This window comes from Nasonia vitripennis, chromosome 4, assembly GCF_009193385.2.
Source record: "Nasonia vitripennis strain AsymCx chromosome 4, Nvit_psr_1.1, whole genome shotgun sequence".
NCBI lineage: Eukaryota > Metazoa > Arthropoda > Insecta > Hymenoptera > Pteromalidae > Nasonia > Nasonia vitripennis.
In genome coordinates, this window is record NC_045760.1 from 15524831 (window position 1) to 15540833 (window position 16003).

A 16003-nucleotide genomic window follows, 5' to 3' on the forward strand; every position below is an offset into this window, starting at 1 on the left:
GCGGGGCTGCGGCGAGAGAAATAGGAGAAACCTTTGCGCGGCTGGCAGTGCAGCTTGAGAGTCGAGTGGTTCGTTTTCTCCCTGATGCTCTTCTTTCTCTCTTACTTTCTGCGGCGGCGTGTGCATGTGTCGGTGTTTACCCTCGGGCTCTAATGAAATGCTCCGCACCGCGCAGAGTCGCTGCAGCGGAATTTGTTTAACGAGTTTTTGGAAATTCGGCGCTCCGATCGTTTTGCGCGCAACGCGCGTGTGCGTATAGAATATCTGCATGCAGCGAGAGAACCGAAAAGTGTCCGGCTAAAATTAGTCGTTACAAAGTGTATACACAGCGGTAGCGCGATAAGGATATACATATGTATGCGTAGCTTCCGCGCAGAGAACTTACACAATCCTCGGAACTGCAGATAAGATATATTACGCGGTCGCGCATAACGTTGGACGCGAGCGTCGCTGGAAATCAGGAAACCGCCGCCAGCAGTTAAAGCCGCACGCGACTCTCGTCCGCGCTTAACGAGTCAATTTACGAAATTAGACAAGTCCCCATATAAATTCCGAATTCCGCTTCGTCCCTAAAAGCATTCCCGTGCTCGCACGTCGAAGAGCGTTATTTTTAATCGGATAGTTTATATATGCATACAGGCCTCTCACGCGTTATCAACGTGTATACGTCTCCCTTCACTGGAAACTCGTGCCGCGCTCATACTTATTTTCGGCGCTGGATGTGTATAGTTATACACGTATGCAACATGGAAGTCTGCATGCTTATTTCGGGATCGAGTGCACTTGATGGAGCGCTGGCAGGAGTTATATTCGTTTTGTGCGAACGCGGTATGCAGCCGGATTAGCGGAAGTTGAGCGACTATACGGGAGAGAGTTTGAAAAGGAACGGTCGGCTAATACGGATCGAGACGGCGGGGCTTTTCAGCCGTGCGTGGTTGGCTACTTCTAGCACGTTTTTATTTATTTTTTTCTTTATAACTTATTTAGGAATATACCATCCACTGTTTGTTATCTCGACAAGCTCTCCCTCGCTCTTCTCTTCATGCACCGGATCATTATCGTAAAATTTTCCTTATCAGTATATAAATTTGAATAACGTAGTTTTCTCGCAGCAGCGCGAAGAGCCGTTAATAACGCGGTCATTCACTTATTCGGTGCAATAAAAAGCGGGGTGGGCAAGAGCCTCTACTCCTCTTCTCGTAAAGCCGTTCCCGAATACCGCACGCAGTGCATATAATACGAGCTGCGGCGCTGCTGATATATTCGGGCTCCTGTGTCGCGTGCATCGACCCTTTTTGCGCTGCTCCTGCATATAGTCGAGGGATGGAAACGCGCACGAGAGATAACCACCCCTCTCGATTCTGCCAATCGAATCGAATCCATCGTCCCGCACGACCGTATTCACTCCACGTGGTCGTGTTTACTGCTGACGCGAATGGAGCCGAGTAGCGCTGTCGAGCCCGAGCGTCTAATACGCTGCGCATTTGCATTTAGATCGCAGATCCTTCGATAAAAATCGAGAATAACGCGGCGCACAAAGGCTTCGCCGTTTTATGCCGGGCTTATCTCCCACTACGTGCATCAGGGAGCGCTCGGGTGCCAGAGCGTTTATTTTTTTTAATAGATCCCGAGTTCGTTGAACTCATTCGCGTCGCAACGGGCTAATCGTGCGCGTCGCGTGTTTACATCGCGAAATCTCTCCGTCTCGATTTTCCCATCGACGACATCAAAAGTCGAGTCCTCCTCTCATCGAGTCCCTCCCTCACGAAAGCCCCACGAGAGCAGCGGCGGCAACAATAGCCTCTCGACAAAAAAAAACACGAGTATATGTATGCCGTACGCGCACGCACGTCAGAGGCTCCTTTAACTGCGCCCGAGCTCTCGCCCCTTGTATACAGTCGTGTGCACACGGCGCTGGAATATAGGGGGGTGTACCACGCCCTGTGCAGCCGAGCCGCCTTACGTCGAAGCTGCCGCGCGCGCAGCGACGTCCGAATTTCGGCTCCGCGCGCGCATCTTTTATCTCTCTCTTTCTCTCTCTCTCTCTCTCTCTCTCTCTCTCTCTCTCTTTCTGTTCCCCGACTCTCCGCGGCTGTTTCTCCTCGGCACACCTCATACGACGCGAGCGCACCTGTGCACACGCGGGTTACGAAACTGCAGAAACTCGCAGCACTCGCGTTCATGGCTCGCAGCGCGGTTCCTGGGGATGCGAGGAAAGCTGCCGGCGCTACTGCACACGCCTGGTTATTGATCGGCTCCCTGCGCACATCCGATTCGGCGTTGAGAGAGCTGCGCCACCGTTGCGCCGCCGCCACCGCGGAGCGCGCCCGATGCAAGCACATGAGCTTTTATTGATGCGATGATCTCGTGGCCGCTGAGCTTCTATCGGCTGCGATAGACGCTCTACTTTACCGACTCGCAAGTGTATACTAACTTGTTGGCGCGATGGGCTCTGGATCGTGCTTGCGCTGATGACTCAGCTGATTGCTGACGATGTTTGCATACCTAATTAGGAAATCGTCCGCGAGTCAATTTTAAATGATTGAAATTTCAAAATTCTTACTCTCCATATTGTGTAGTAGTGCTCGAGTCATCTCGGGAACGAAGCAGGGAAAAAGAGAATCGGGTCGTTCCCCCGTGCGGCATTAAAAGAGCTTTCTTATACACCTACTCGGTTTTTTCTTCCCTGCTGGCGCGAAGGAGGGGTCTGTCGCTTTTGGAAAATGTTCGTGGCTCGCTTTTTCAACTCTTTGCTATTTACTTCAAGCTTTTGAGAGGCCTTTCTGCGTCTGAAAAATGAAATTTTACGAGCCCCAAGTCGTAACTCGTAACTCGTGGAAATGTCGAGACCTTCCGGCGGGCGGAGCTCACCGTAAAACGTCCCGTACATTTGAACCGCGCGCACGATAAAAAGTCACCGAGATTCGTCGAGCCCCTTGTTGTATAGGTACTATGAAATTTTCAAACGCGTAGCATTACTTATCCGAACATCTGCCGCGCGCATTCTCTCGCTCGTGAATTCAGGCGGATGAATCCCCGACGGAAAAAATTCCGCGAATAATCCGGAAAACGTCGATGAGGCGGAAAGCCGAGCGCCCGCACAGCAGCGATGCAAATCAGCGGCCCTTTCAACCCGAGCTCTCGCGCCTACATATTCTCTTTCATCGTCGTCGACGGAGATAACGAGGGTGACCCAGTCCGAGCAAGTGGCCCGTCCTCGTGACACGGGCTTTTTTTGCCAGCTGAACTGGAAGCAGCAGCCCCAAAACATCCGGCCGCTTCGTTATTTTCTTCACGGCCATCGAGCAAAAAATATTCGACCTGCTATCTCGCTACAGGTTTTAAGTGACGAGAGCTTTATTGGCTGGAGGATGACGGGTTCGTACGTTGTTGATACCTGAAGTTTTTATTCGTTAGAATTTCAAGCCGTAATGGAGTACGCGAGGCTATTTCAGAGAGAATAACTAACAACCGGTGTCACTTGTATATTAGTTTACCACGTCAGAATGTATATTAGATGTAATGCATTAGGGCAGAAATGCGCTCGGGTCTTTGTGCATTCAAAACAGCGCAAGTCACGTCAAAATTATTCACGGAAATAAATATGGCAAAACTTGAATTAATAACTTTGACGCTGAGAATCGGCAATCCGCTAACTTCAATTAGCGAATCGCGCACGGCTCGAGTAAAATTCAGAACTTCACTTCCCAGTAGCGCAGCTCTGTAATTCGAAATGAATTTGACTCGCATAAAGTTATACGTAATTACATAATATAGTTTTCGAGCAAAACTTTTCGAGAAACTATACGTAGTAATCTTTGACAACAGTATCCCTCTTAACAATGTACGCGCATACGCCCTTCCTTGCGATAACTGTCCGGAAAGACGCCAGCAAAGTGCGACGAACTCGACGCTTATACCTGGCGCCAAAGTCAACGAATGTTGGTGCGACTTCTCGTTAGTACAGTTGCGCGCGAGTAGCGATAAATGAACTCGGCTTGTTTTTATTCTCTTTCTCCTCCGAGGCGCCTTCTGCCTTTTTCACCTCGCCGTACATCGTGCACGAATAATCGGCTGCGCACGCATACGTCAGTACATTTGTACAGTATATTTTTAGCGCAACGCCGTCAGTAGCAGGACGCGGAAAGCCATTTTGGACGAGTTATATCGGTAAAGTAAACTCCGACCTCCGGCGCGCAGTTGTATTTCCACTTCTGCGCTCATGCTTTTTAATCGATCCGAAACGAAAGTTATAACTCCGAAACAAATCCAAGAATTAAGGGCGGTGAGTCTGAAAGGGTTGTTGCGCCGGGCTCTGGTATAAGGGGTCGGCTGACGCCAAACTGGCTTGCACTACTTACGTCGGCCGCCGGGAGAAAGGAGCGTATATAATATGAGCGATCGGGTTCCGTGTTTCAGCAACAAGTACATCGCTACCACGGGCAGAAGATGGGCGCGCTCGAGCCGCACGTGTTCGCCCTGGCCGAGGCGGCCTACCGCTCGCTCAAGGACAGCGACTGCAACCAGTCCTGCGTGATCTCCGGCGAGAGCGGGGCCGGCAAGACCGAGACCACCAAGTTCATCCTGCAGTACCTCTGCTCGGTCACGAGTAACGTCGACACCTGGGTCGAGCAGCAGATCCTCGAGGCCAACACTATCCTCGAGGCTTTCGGTGAGTTATCGGCACGTTCTCTCAGCCACTCATTCTTTATCGGTGCGAGACGCTTGGATTTTGACGGGCGTGTGCTTGCGCAGGGAACGCCAAGACGGTGCGCAACGACAACAGCTCGCGCTTCGGCAAGTTCATGCAGGTCTGCTTCGACAGCAAGTGGATGATCAAGGGCTGCATAATTCAGGACTACCTGCTCGAGCAGAGCCGCATCACCTTTCAGAGCCCGGGCGAGCGCAACTACCACGTCTTCTACCAGCTGGTCGAGGCCGCGAGCCGCGACAAGGAGTTCGCCGAGCAGTACAAGCTCAGGCCGGCCAGTCACTACAAGTACCTGACCCAGCCGAGCGAGCGCTCGGACGGCTCCGCCAGCGCCGACTCGAAAAAGTTCGACGCGCTCAGGCTGGCCTTCAACGTTCTCCAGGTAGCGATACGTGCATACCTATAATATATACAATGGCGACAAGCGCCGACGCGTCTCTTATATACGAAATCGCATCGGCAGGTGCCGGCGGAGATGTGCGAGGGGATATTCCGCGTGCTCTCGGCCATCCTCTGGCTGGGCAACCTCAGCTTCCAGGACGTCGACGGCGAGCGCTGCGAGCTCACCGACGAGGACCGGCAGATCCTCGAGATGGTCGCGCCGCTCCTCGGGCTCCAGCTCGAGGACCTCACGAGGATCGTGCTGCAGCGCGAGATCAACGTGCGCGGCAACATCACCGAGATCCCCCTCAAGGTGCAGGAGGCCAAGGAGAACCGGCACGCCATGTCCAAGGCCCTCTACTCCAGGACCTTCGCCTGGCTCATCAACCACATCAACAACTGCACCAACCCCGGCCAGGACATATCCAGGTTCCTCGGCGTCCTTGACATCTTCGGCTTCGAGAACTTCGACACCAACAGCTTCGAGCAGCTCTGCATCAACTACACGAACGAGAAGCTCCACAAGTTCTTCAACCACTACGTCTTCGCCCTCGAGCAGGAGCTGGTGAGTCTCGCGACCTCTTGCATATTTTCATTCGCGCACATTCGCGGCCTCTTGTAACGCGGCATGCCTCTCTGCGCGCAGTACCGACAAGAGGAGATCCAGTACTCGCACATCACCTTCACCGACAACACCCACTGCCTCGAGCTGATCGAGAAGCCGCCGCGCTGCGTGCTCAAGCTGCTGACCGAGCAGTGCCACATGCCCAAGGGCTCGGACACGGCCTACCTCACGAACATGCACGCCGAGTTCGAGAGCCACCCGTGCTACGTCAAGGGCGACGACCGGCGCAAGTGGGAAAAGGAGTTCGGCGTCAAGCACTACGCGGGCTGCGTCACCTACACCGTCGAGGGCTTCGTCGACAAGAACCGCGACGTCCAGCAGGACGTCTTCTTCGACTTCATGAGCCGCAGCACCAACGAGTTCGTCCAAGAGATCACGGCCTACCAGGACCTGCTCGGCTGCACCGTCGCCCGGGCCTCCGGCGGTGCCACGACCCTCTCGCGAGGCACCTCCAAGGGCAAGCCCACACTCTGCGACTCGTTTCGCCACCAGCTCCAGGCGCTGGTCGACGTGCTGCAGGGCACGACGCCCTGGTACGCGCGCTGCATCAAGCCCAACATGGACAAGAAGGCCAACCACTATGACGAGAAGCTCGTGCTCGATCAGCTGAGGTACCTCGGCATGCTCGACATCATTCGGATACGCAAGGAGGGATTTCCCATCCACATGGCCTTCTCCGAATTCGTCGCCAGGTATCGCTGCCTCGAGAGAAGCAGGTTCTCGTTGCCGAAGGACGAGAAGGAGGCTGTGAGAGCTCTCATCAAGAGCAAGAGCGTCCCGGCCACCGAGTGGCAGATCGGCAAGAACAAGGTTTTCCTCAGAAAGTTCGTTCACGAGCCACTCGAGGACGCCAGAAACGAGCTCATCACCTGCAATGCTGTGCTCATTCAGAAGACATGGAAGGGATACACCGTTCGCAAAGGTTCGCACCCATGGCACTGCTTTCTTTCTCCTTTTATACTATAAACACATCGGCATTAATGCCGGATAATTTCCTTGTACAGATTATAGACGAATGCGCGAAGCGGCTTTGAAGGTGCAGCACGCATACCGCGGCTGGAAGCTACGCATTATGTTCATAAGAAAACGCCGTGCAGCGATAGTCATCCAGTCGCATCTGCGAGGCGTTTTCGCCCGCGAAGTCGCAGCCGCACTGCGCGAGATGAGGCGCGTCGACGAAGAAATGCGGAAGCGCGAGAGGCTCGAAGAGGAGAGAAAACTCATGGAGGACAAGAAAGCCCTTGAAGAGAGCCAAAGGTATGGTGACCATGACTTTTTTTGCTCTTTTAGACTGAATCTCATTGAAATCTTGCTCATCTTCGAGTTTTGTAAACATTTTTTTTCACGGATTTATTAAGTACGGCGCGTCTTGTTTTTCTTTAAGTGTTTCTAAACAACTTCGAGATTCGTGTTTGGTGATTTATCAAATCCATTCGTTTGTATAATTGTAGCACCCAATACAACGGTATTGTCGGGATGGAGCCTGGGTAAGTTCTCGGAACAAGGAGAGTTGAAGAGTTGATGTGTCTTGTGCTTTGCATGCGTTGACATTTTTAATACACATCATTACATGATAATGCTGAAATTGCCAGTTTACATCTCCAATAAAACTTTACGAATATACTTGTTACACAATTTAACAAAGTAGAGATCATTAACAGTATTGACTTTGTGTAATTATTGAATTCAGTGTATTATATTTTTTTTAAACATAAAAAATGGATTTTTCATACAAGTTGAAAACCGATAATTTGAATGATTCGAGGTTTTTTACACCGTACAAAGAAACAGGACACAATTCTTTACAATATGTAGCAATATTTATCATCGTAATTTATACATATATACGCAGCATGTCATCGAGGATCCTACACATTATTGGATGTACATGCATATACAGAAAGCACATTTTCTCGTTGTTTTATGAGTTGCTGTGATAATTTACTCTGTTTTCGAGATATTCATAGATTTTTTTTAATTTTTAGGAAAGCACAAGAAGAAATCGCACAACTCTCACAAATGGCTGAGCAATATAATTCCAAAATGGCTGGCAACAACAACAATAATTCAAGTACCGACATCCCCTCTGTGGATCTTGACAATCTTTTCTCTTTCTTGTCTGACGTACAATCGACTAAAAGCAACCACATAATCGACGAGATTGGCGAGAAGATGGACGAACTAGTAGAGAATCTAGACGTTGAGCTTGAATCGGTGATTCAGCAAGAGTTACAGGAGAAAGCGAAGCGAGAATCTAAGAACGCAAAGAGCCCGATAGCCGAAGAAGCTGAAAAGAATATTGTCAATGGCCAGAAGAAAATACCAAGTCTACCGGAACCCAAGGATTCACCACCACCACCACCACCTCCACCGCCCCCACCACCGCAGTTCGCAAACAGTGCTGTTAACGGGGATGCGAAAGAACACAGCGATGAGCCAATTTATGAATCAGTTTTGCCAAGAGATGAGAATGGACCATCTAGTCCGATCTTAGTAAACGGTAACAATAGTCACAATGGACACTCAAATGGAAACCTTTCGGATGATAATTCTGCCAAAATTCCGATTCAGAATTTAGTTGCCAAAGAACCTCAGCAAATAAAGAAGGTAAGCTTGTAGGTGTTATTATTTACCCGGTAGCCACATCAAATGTTTTCTTCGATATTGAATGTTGTCAATATCTCTATCAATACTACTTCTCCTGGTACCACTTTTTGAAATTCTTCCTCATTAAAATCCCGTTTGCATTGCTCTAAGTACCACCAATGTCATTATTCTGTTAAAATTTAAATAATTAATTTCAGTTGATAAGTCCTGGTGCACAATCAGAGCCGAGAAAGACAATTCTGAATAAGCGTCATTCACAAAATCACAACAATCATCAGGTTCATCAGCAACAAAACGGACACGATCAAAACGCACAACTTTCTCAGCAGCAAAATCAACAACAACAGTATCAACCTCAGAAGCAGCAACAGCCACAACAACATCAGCAGTTGCAGCAACAACAACAAAAGCAACTACAGCAGCAAAAACTGCCTCAACAAGAGAATCCGACAAATCAACAGCATCAGGCAACACAGCAACAACCAGCTGAACGAGAGCAAAGACGCAAGTATCGCGTGGAACGCAAACTGCAAGAGCTGGAAGAGAAAAAACTGGAGACTCCAGAGGGCAGTGAAAATTATCACGACATTGTCGAGTTTGCACAAAACTATTTCAACAGTCATGAACGTTCACCCGAAGGTACAATCATGGCAACTCTTACGAGAAAATCGCGGGGTAAAAGTATGGAATATGTTCCCAAGTACGAAATGGTTACGTATTACAAGGGATCGACTATTCCGAATTCACACATTCACATGTACGACCCAGAAAATGTCAACGTTGCTTGCACAGTATTTAGAGTAAGAATATTATAATTGTAAATTTTTCTTGCAAATTTTTAAGAAAATTTCATTTGATTTCATTGATATTGTACTCTAGGATCTCTGCAAATACTTACGTGGAGAAATGAAATTGGACCAGGAGATTTCCGCTATCCAGACTATAATTGGCTATGGCATAGAACGCGAAGAACTGCGTGATGAAATTCTTGTCCAATGCATGCGTCAAGCCACAAACAATCCGAATGCTGAATGGGCTGAACGTGTCTGGCTGCTACTTTGTTTGGCGATTGTCGCCTTCCAACCAAGCAAGCTTCTCTATAAGTATTTCGTGTCATTTCTAAAAAAAAATCTTGCATTGGAAGGAAAATTACGCCAGTACGTGCAATGGTGTCTTGATAATTGTAAGAATACCAAAGTTTCGTGCAGACAGTATCCTCCATCGACCGTTGAAATAGCGGCTATGAGAAGACTGGGCACAATCGTGTGCAGATTTTTCTTTTTGGATGGCAGGACCAAAGCAATCGATGTCCACCCGACAGATACAGCTGCCGATGCAGCAGCCAAATTAGCTGAAAAGCTAGGATTGCGTTCGCTCGAAGGATGGGCAATTTACCAAAGTCGACCTGATGGAGAGGAACACGTGAGAGCTCACGATTATCTGTATGACGTCATTGCTGCCTGGGAAATGTAAGTTAAAAACAAATTAATAGCATGTTTAGATATTTTGTTTACATGCAGTGCTCACGAAGATTTATAATATTTAATAGGAAACAATGCAAATTGAACACAACACAATCTGGCTTTTCTACGCTGCGTCGTAATAATCAAACACTTGGTAGCGGTGACAATCGTTTTATATTTAAACGGCGACTTTTTCGCAATACCAAAGAAATATCCCAAGATCCAGTCGAAGTCAACATGCTTTATGCTCAAGCCGTTTACAATGTAGTAAAGGTATGTTTATGTGGGGTTTGCTATACGTTATATAAAAATATGCATTTATCAGCATTTTTTCCATAACGTGTGTTATTTTATTTCAGTGTGATGACTTTCCAGTATCGGAGAAAGTAGCACTTCAACTTGCAGGATTACAAGCACAAGTAATGCTTGGTGATCCCAAGGATAATGACCGTCTCGACTATTACAGCGAAATTGAGACATTCTTACCGTACAGAATCAGCCGTGCTCGGGGCGATGATGTTTGGGTACCGATACTAGCTCAAGCACATCGACAATACGGCGCCGGACGATCTGAACTCGCAGTCAAAGTTCTTTACTTATCATGTGTCATGCAATACCCACTATATGGTACAACGATGTTCAATGTAACATACCGTGGTTATTGGTCTTATGGAAATCAACTGATTCTCGGTATAAATTGTGAGGGTCTTATGCTTATTAAACCAGACGACAAATTCGTACTTTCTGAGTATCGTTACCAGGACGTGGAAAGTATTATGCTAGATCCTAGCGATTCATTCATCACGATCTCGCTGTTAAGGCACAACCCTGATAGTTCCCACAAATGTTTTGTTTTTGAGACGCCGCAAAAGAACGAAATCGGCAGCCTTATCGTGAGCTATTGTCCTGCTCTTGCTGGATGGATCACTGAAAATGAGGCGCCTGCAAAGAAGCTGAAAGGAATCACCAATGAAGATAGAGTTAGATTATACCATAATCTTGTAAACTGCCGAAGAACCCTAGTAGATTCAGAAATACTGAGAAAGCCACAGGATGCAGGGGCTGGATTTTTTAGGAACACATTAAGACGACTGTCCAAGCACAGGCTTGAAAAATTACGACAAGAACATGGAAACTCTACCGACCAAGGTGAAACTTACAAAGGTTTTCATTATGGTTACTGGGCCTTCAGCAGAACACTTATAACCCAAAGTCTGACAAAGCTACCAGATGCCGAAGAGCAGATAGCCCTAAATGTCTTCCAATTAATACTCACATATGCCGGTCTTGGGCAAAATGGTGACACGATTCGTCGTGTTGAAGATGAGCATGTAAACCTCATTCAAACAGTGATGGAGCGTTGCATGCGTAAAGAAACGCTTCTCGGAGAGCTGTATCTCCAGTTGATTAAGCAAACGACCGACCATCCCGATCCTAACAGTCGCGTTAATCTGAGGCATTGGGCTTTATTGTCGTTAGCTTGTTCCGTCATTCTGCCACCACAGAAAATCATAAGAAAATATTTAATCACACATCTCAAACGTTGCGCTAGCGATTATGTAACAGAAGAGGGTAAGTATGCAAGATTTGCAGAAAAGTGCCTGTACAAGACACAAGGTACTTGGAGAAGGCAATGGCCACCTAGCCGAGAAGAGATTATGTGTACTATTAATCGAAGACCAATTTATGCGAGATTCCATTTTATGGATGGACAATATCATGCAGTAGAATTCCATCCATCGGCTACGGCCAGAGACGTAATGGAACTCATCAAAGCTAAAATTGGACTCGGAGAAAGTGCAATGGGTATGTTTAAAAATAGGTCAACATATATTTTATGATATAAAAAAAAATTTGAAAACAATACATCTGATTGATTGCTTGACACCTTTATCTTATAGGATATGCAATATATGAAGTACTTGGTTCTTCTGACCGAGCACTGCTGCCAGATGAAAAAATAGCAGAAGTTATGTCTAAATGGGAAAAATATAGAAATACAAGTACCACGGGTCAAGCTTCTCAGCCGCGTAAACATGCCCACCACTTCTTTCTCTTTAAAAAGCACCTATTTCTAGATCAATATATGAATCTGGATGATCCGGTTGAAAAAGAATTACTTTACTATCAAGTACTTCATGATCTTCGGGCTGATCGCTTTCCAATTACAGAAAAGGAAGCTGTAAGTGCACACTTAAATATTAAATCCAAGCATTCGAAAAAAGTCTCATTTTTTCTCTTTTTTTAGATGATGTTGTCTGCCTTGCAAGCTCAAGTGGAACAGGGTGATTGCGAGGATCATTTATCGGTTCAAGAATATCAATCCATAGCTGGACACTGCCTACCAACACGCCTTGTACCCAATCTTTGCCTTGACGGCGTTGTTCAACATCACCAATCATTGCGCGGCATGTCGACACCAGAAGCCAAGAAGGCTTTTCTCAATCTTATACAATCTTGGCCATTACACAAAGCGACTATTTTCGATGTCATGCAGTCTTTTACCTCAAATTGGCCACGCGTACTTTGGCTTGCCGTTGATCAAAAAGGCTTACATCTACTCGAGCATCGTTCAAGAAACGCGCTTTGTACTTACGAGTACGCGAGTATACTTAGTTACAATCCTGCCGTCAATTGCTTAATGATTATAACGGGTTCTGACAAGAAGCAGAGTAAAGTGATTTTGACAACTTCTCAGGTATCAAACGCTTTCTCGTAAAAAGTAACATAAACATAAACATTAACGTATAGAAAATATGCAAACTATAATCTTTTTTGTTTAGGCTTTCCAAATAGCAAATCTCATTCGAGAGTATATGGAGGTTTTAGGCCTGCCTCTTGAAATCCACAAGCGTGATTCTACTGTTGTACAACAGATTAATCAATCCCACCAGCAGCAACAGATGAATGGTACCAGTAGCAATAGAAAGTCAAGACCAGCATCAGCCTTGCATCGTGGTGCACCTGTTATTCATTCGCAGGCCAGTTAAAACTCAGTTTTTGCTGAACCAATATTCTATAAAAAATTTTCGATTGGTGTTCAAGCTAAGTATTAAACATGGCAAAGAAACAAGAGGGATGTGGTGGTCCCTTTTTGTATGTATATTTATTGAATTATTATAACAAAAAACTGTTGAAATATGCACTTAGGCTAGGGATCGGCTAAATTATATTGTACATTTAATTATCTCACAACTTTGTAATCTATTGTAAATTATTTATTCTTCTTGTCATCGTATATTTTTGTAATAATGGTCCCACAAGATTTTGTGTTCTTAATGTTTAATCGTTGATACTTATTTAGTTTTCTTTACTTGAAAATTTTGTATAATGTAATTTGTGAAAAATTTAATGAAAAATACATACCTCGTAACTTGTTGAGGGACAATTAATTACAAAATTGCATGATAATGAAACAAAAAAATTATACAGAATAAAACATAATTAGCTTATTGCTACTGGCTTTATGAAGATGTATGTTTAAATAGCACAAATTTATTACAGATGACGTAGATCTACAATATTGCTAAATACTGCCATGTAAGATTGTTTATCGACTTGCGCCAAAAGCGGACAATTATAAAAAGGCTTAAGTCTCGTGTTTTCATATGAATGATTGAACTGTAATATAATCACGGTTATCCGTGATTCCTTTAGCGATGGCAATTTTTTTCGTCGTTATACATTATACACTTGTAACAACCGTTGCCTTTTCTATAAGTATAATATATATCATATAACTTGTCTTTAAAATATAATAACATTATTACAAAAAAAAAAAAAAAAAAAAAAAAAAAAAAAAAAAAAAAAAAAAAAAGAGCAGAAGTGCAAGAAAAAATCGAAAAGACAAGATTCGTGATATCAGTTATAAGAGGAGATTATATATATATATATATATATATATATATATATATATATATAAAAGCATGCGCATCATTGTAAAATTGCTAGATATGTAACTAACGAAAATATTCCGATTGCATTTTTCTTCTGTGACTTTCGAATTTTACAGATAAGTATGTATACTGATAAAAGGTCAACGTTAGGCATAGGCGACTGCGTTTATGAACTACAGTTTCCACAATTTTATAGTGAATTAAAATTGTATACCAATTACTAGTATACATTGATTTTTGTTACTAGACATTTATAAATAAGGAAATAATAGTACTGATCAAAAATCGTTTTTAAATTCATACAAATTTCTTAATTTATTAAATCCGAAATTTTAAGTTGAAAAAAAGATATACTACATTTTAGTTAACTACATATTTAAACTTGTGCAATTCTAACAAAAACTTTGTAATACAAAACGCAAGTCAGCCCATAAGCTGCATACGTATAGTATTAATTTTCGCACAATAATTGATTACTGTAACCTACTTAAATTATTTCTTTTAATTATTTGCCGATAATTATCATTGAAAATTAAGTAAAATGTTGGTTACAATGTCATTTTATACGCAATCTATGATGTAAGAATTCTAAGTTGCTTGACATTCCCTGATACAAAATCGGAGTAAATCTGACTTCATAAGAAACATGTATTTGTAAATATTTATAATTAAAAAAAACTTTAAACTTGGACGATTAGTTGAAAGGCCGATAAAATTCATATTTAATTTTTTGTCTAAATTGTATATAAGCAAAGGTTTCTTATGCAGCAGTTAATTTAACATGTACGAAATATTTAAAAAGTAGTGAACTTTGGATCAAAAGTAAATATTAATAGATCGTCTATCACTAACCATAGAATATAATTAGTATAAATATTACGTCTATGCAAGTTGACAAATTTAAGTTTATATTTTTCAACACTTTATTTGTCGAACTACGACTTGCATATCAATCATAAAACTATGTATAATATTTACCAATTTTTTATCAATTTTCCCTTTTTTTTATTTTTCTAAACGTTTATCTAATCAATCATAAAACTTTTTATTAACGAATTGATCTCAAGTATAATAATATACAGAATAGATGTAATTTTAAAATAAACAATCAATTTTATAGAACTTTATTACGAAATCGGTTTTTACTATACTGAATTTAAAAAGAATTTCAAAGACTATGTTCTCTTACTCGCCGTGCCTCGATTTAAATAACGTCCAAGTATGTATACATTTATAATACATTTAAATTTTGTTTTGTAATGCAATTTTAGAAGAAGAGTGACGTGCTTGTTTTATATGAATATAAATAAGTATATTCGATTTGTGTTTTCTTGTTGTCAGCGTGTAAATATGAGCTATTGACGGTATAGTTCCGCAAATTACACAGCCAAAATAGGACAAGCCCATCAAGAGCTCGGACCAAGATTCGGTCGTTTATTTGATTGATGCTATGTTACTTATCGCACATTAAACAAAAATAATTTCGTAATTCGTTTTGCAAACCATTCCTTCAAGTAATTTGACGACGATTAAGGTTTCACGATTAAAAGTATTTTTTCATAAAATTCTACGAAATTCAAATGCTTATCACATACATTTATCTGCAGTTTTTTAACATATTTCTTAATTTAAATTTAAATACCGACGAATGCTGAGTCCGACTGTGATTCGTGAATGGGTGCGTTGTAATTCATTAAGTCTTCGAGAAGAGGCAATTATATGAGTGAGAGTATAAGTGTTGCAGAGTACAGACAAAGTAATAGAAGCGACGAGTGAGAAAATATGAGATTATGTGCGTGCCTGATGCGAAATTACGAATGTTGAGTGAATTATATTAGCTTAATGAACAATAAAAATAAAATAAATTATTGGTTGAGACAATGTTATTATCGAAAAAATTATATAAACGAGATCGCTATGTATATATTATATTGTATTTACAGAAAACACGTAGACAATTTTTAGACACAGTCGTAGAAACAAGAGAATGAGTTATTAAATGGAAACACGAACATATGCGTGCGAGGACGACAAGGCGAAAAACACGCACACATGTATGAAGAACGCATACATATGTGGATACATCTACGTATTATTATAAATATAGTGATATATCCAGACTCTGTATTGAGATCACAATAAAGTCATATTATATTACAAACCCTCTGTTACATATTTATACTGTTCCAATTCCATACTAACTCCATTTACGCGGATGATGCTTACTTAATTATTGAAGTGGCCCACTTTTGCTAGAATGAGAAAGAGCATTGAAAAAGCTTTATACCTCTTGTTTAACGATCAATGCTGTAAATATAAA

At 43.2% G+C, this 16003-nt stretch overlaps 1 protein-coding gene across 2 annotated transcripts in view; it reads left to right on the forward strand.

Annotated features, from left to right (window-relative positions):
- LOC100114340 (unconventional myosin-X) overlaps positions 1-15844 on the forward strand; it is a 36979-nt gene extending 21135 nt beyond the window's left edge. The window contains exons 4-17 of one of the 2 annotated variants that reach the window (XM_031928516.1): positions 4420-4672; positions 4756-5093; positions 5175-5657; positions 5739-6639; positions 6722-6974; positions 7169-7204; positions 7703-8324; positions 8522-9124; positions 9204-9793; positions 9874-10060; positions 10147-11593; positions 11689-11969; positions 12036-12485; positions 12571-15844. In XM_031928516.1, the coding sequence (XP_031784376.1) occupies positions 4420-4672; positions 4756-5093; positions 5175-5657; positions 5739-6639; positions 6722-6974; positions 7169-7204; positions 7703-8324; positions 8522-9124; positions 9204-9793; positions 9874-10060; positions 10147-11593; positions 11689-11969; positions 12036-12485; positions 12571-12777 (6651 nt within the window). In that variant the 3' untranslated portion in view covers positions 12778-15844. The remainder of the gene's footprint in view (positions 1-4419; positions 4673-4755; positions 5094-5174; positions 5658-5738; positions 6640-6721; positions 6975-7168; positions 7205-7702; positions 8325-8521; positions 9125-9203; positions 9794-9873; positions 10061-10146; positions 11594-11688; positions 11970-12035; positions 12486-12570) is intronic. The other variant, XM_031928517.2, reaches the window with a different exon arrangement.
- The last annotated feature ends 159 nt before the right edge of the window (positions 15845-16003 follow it).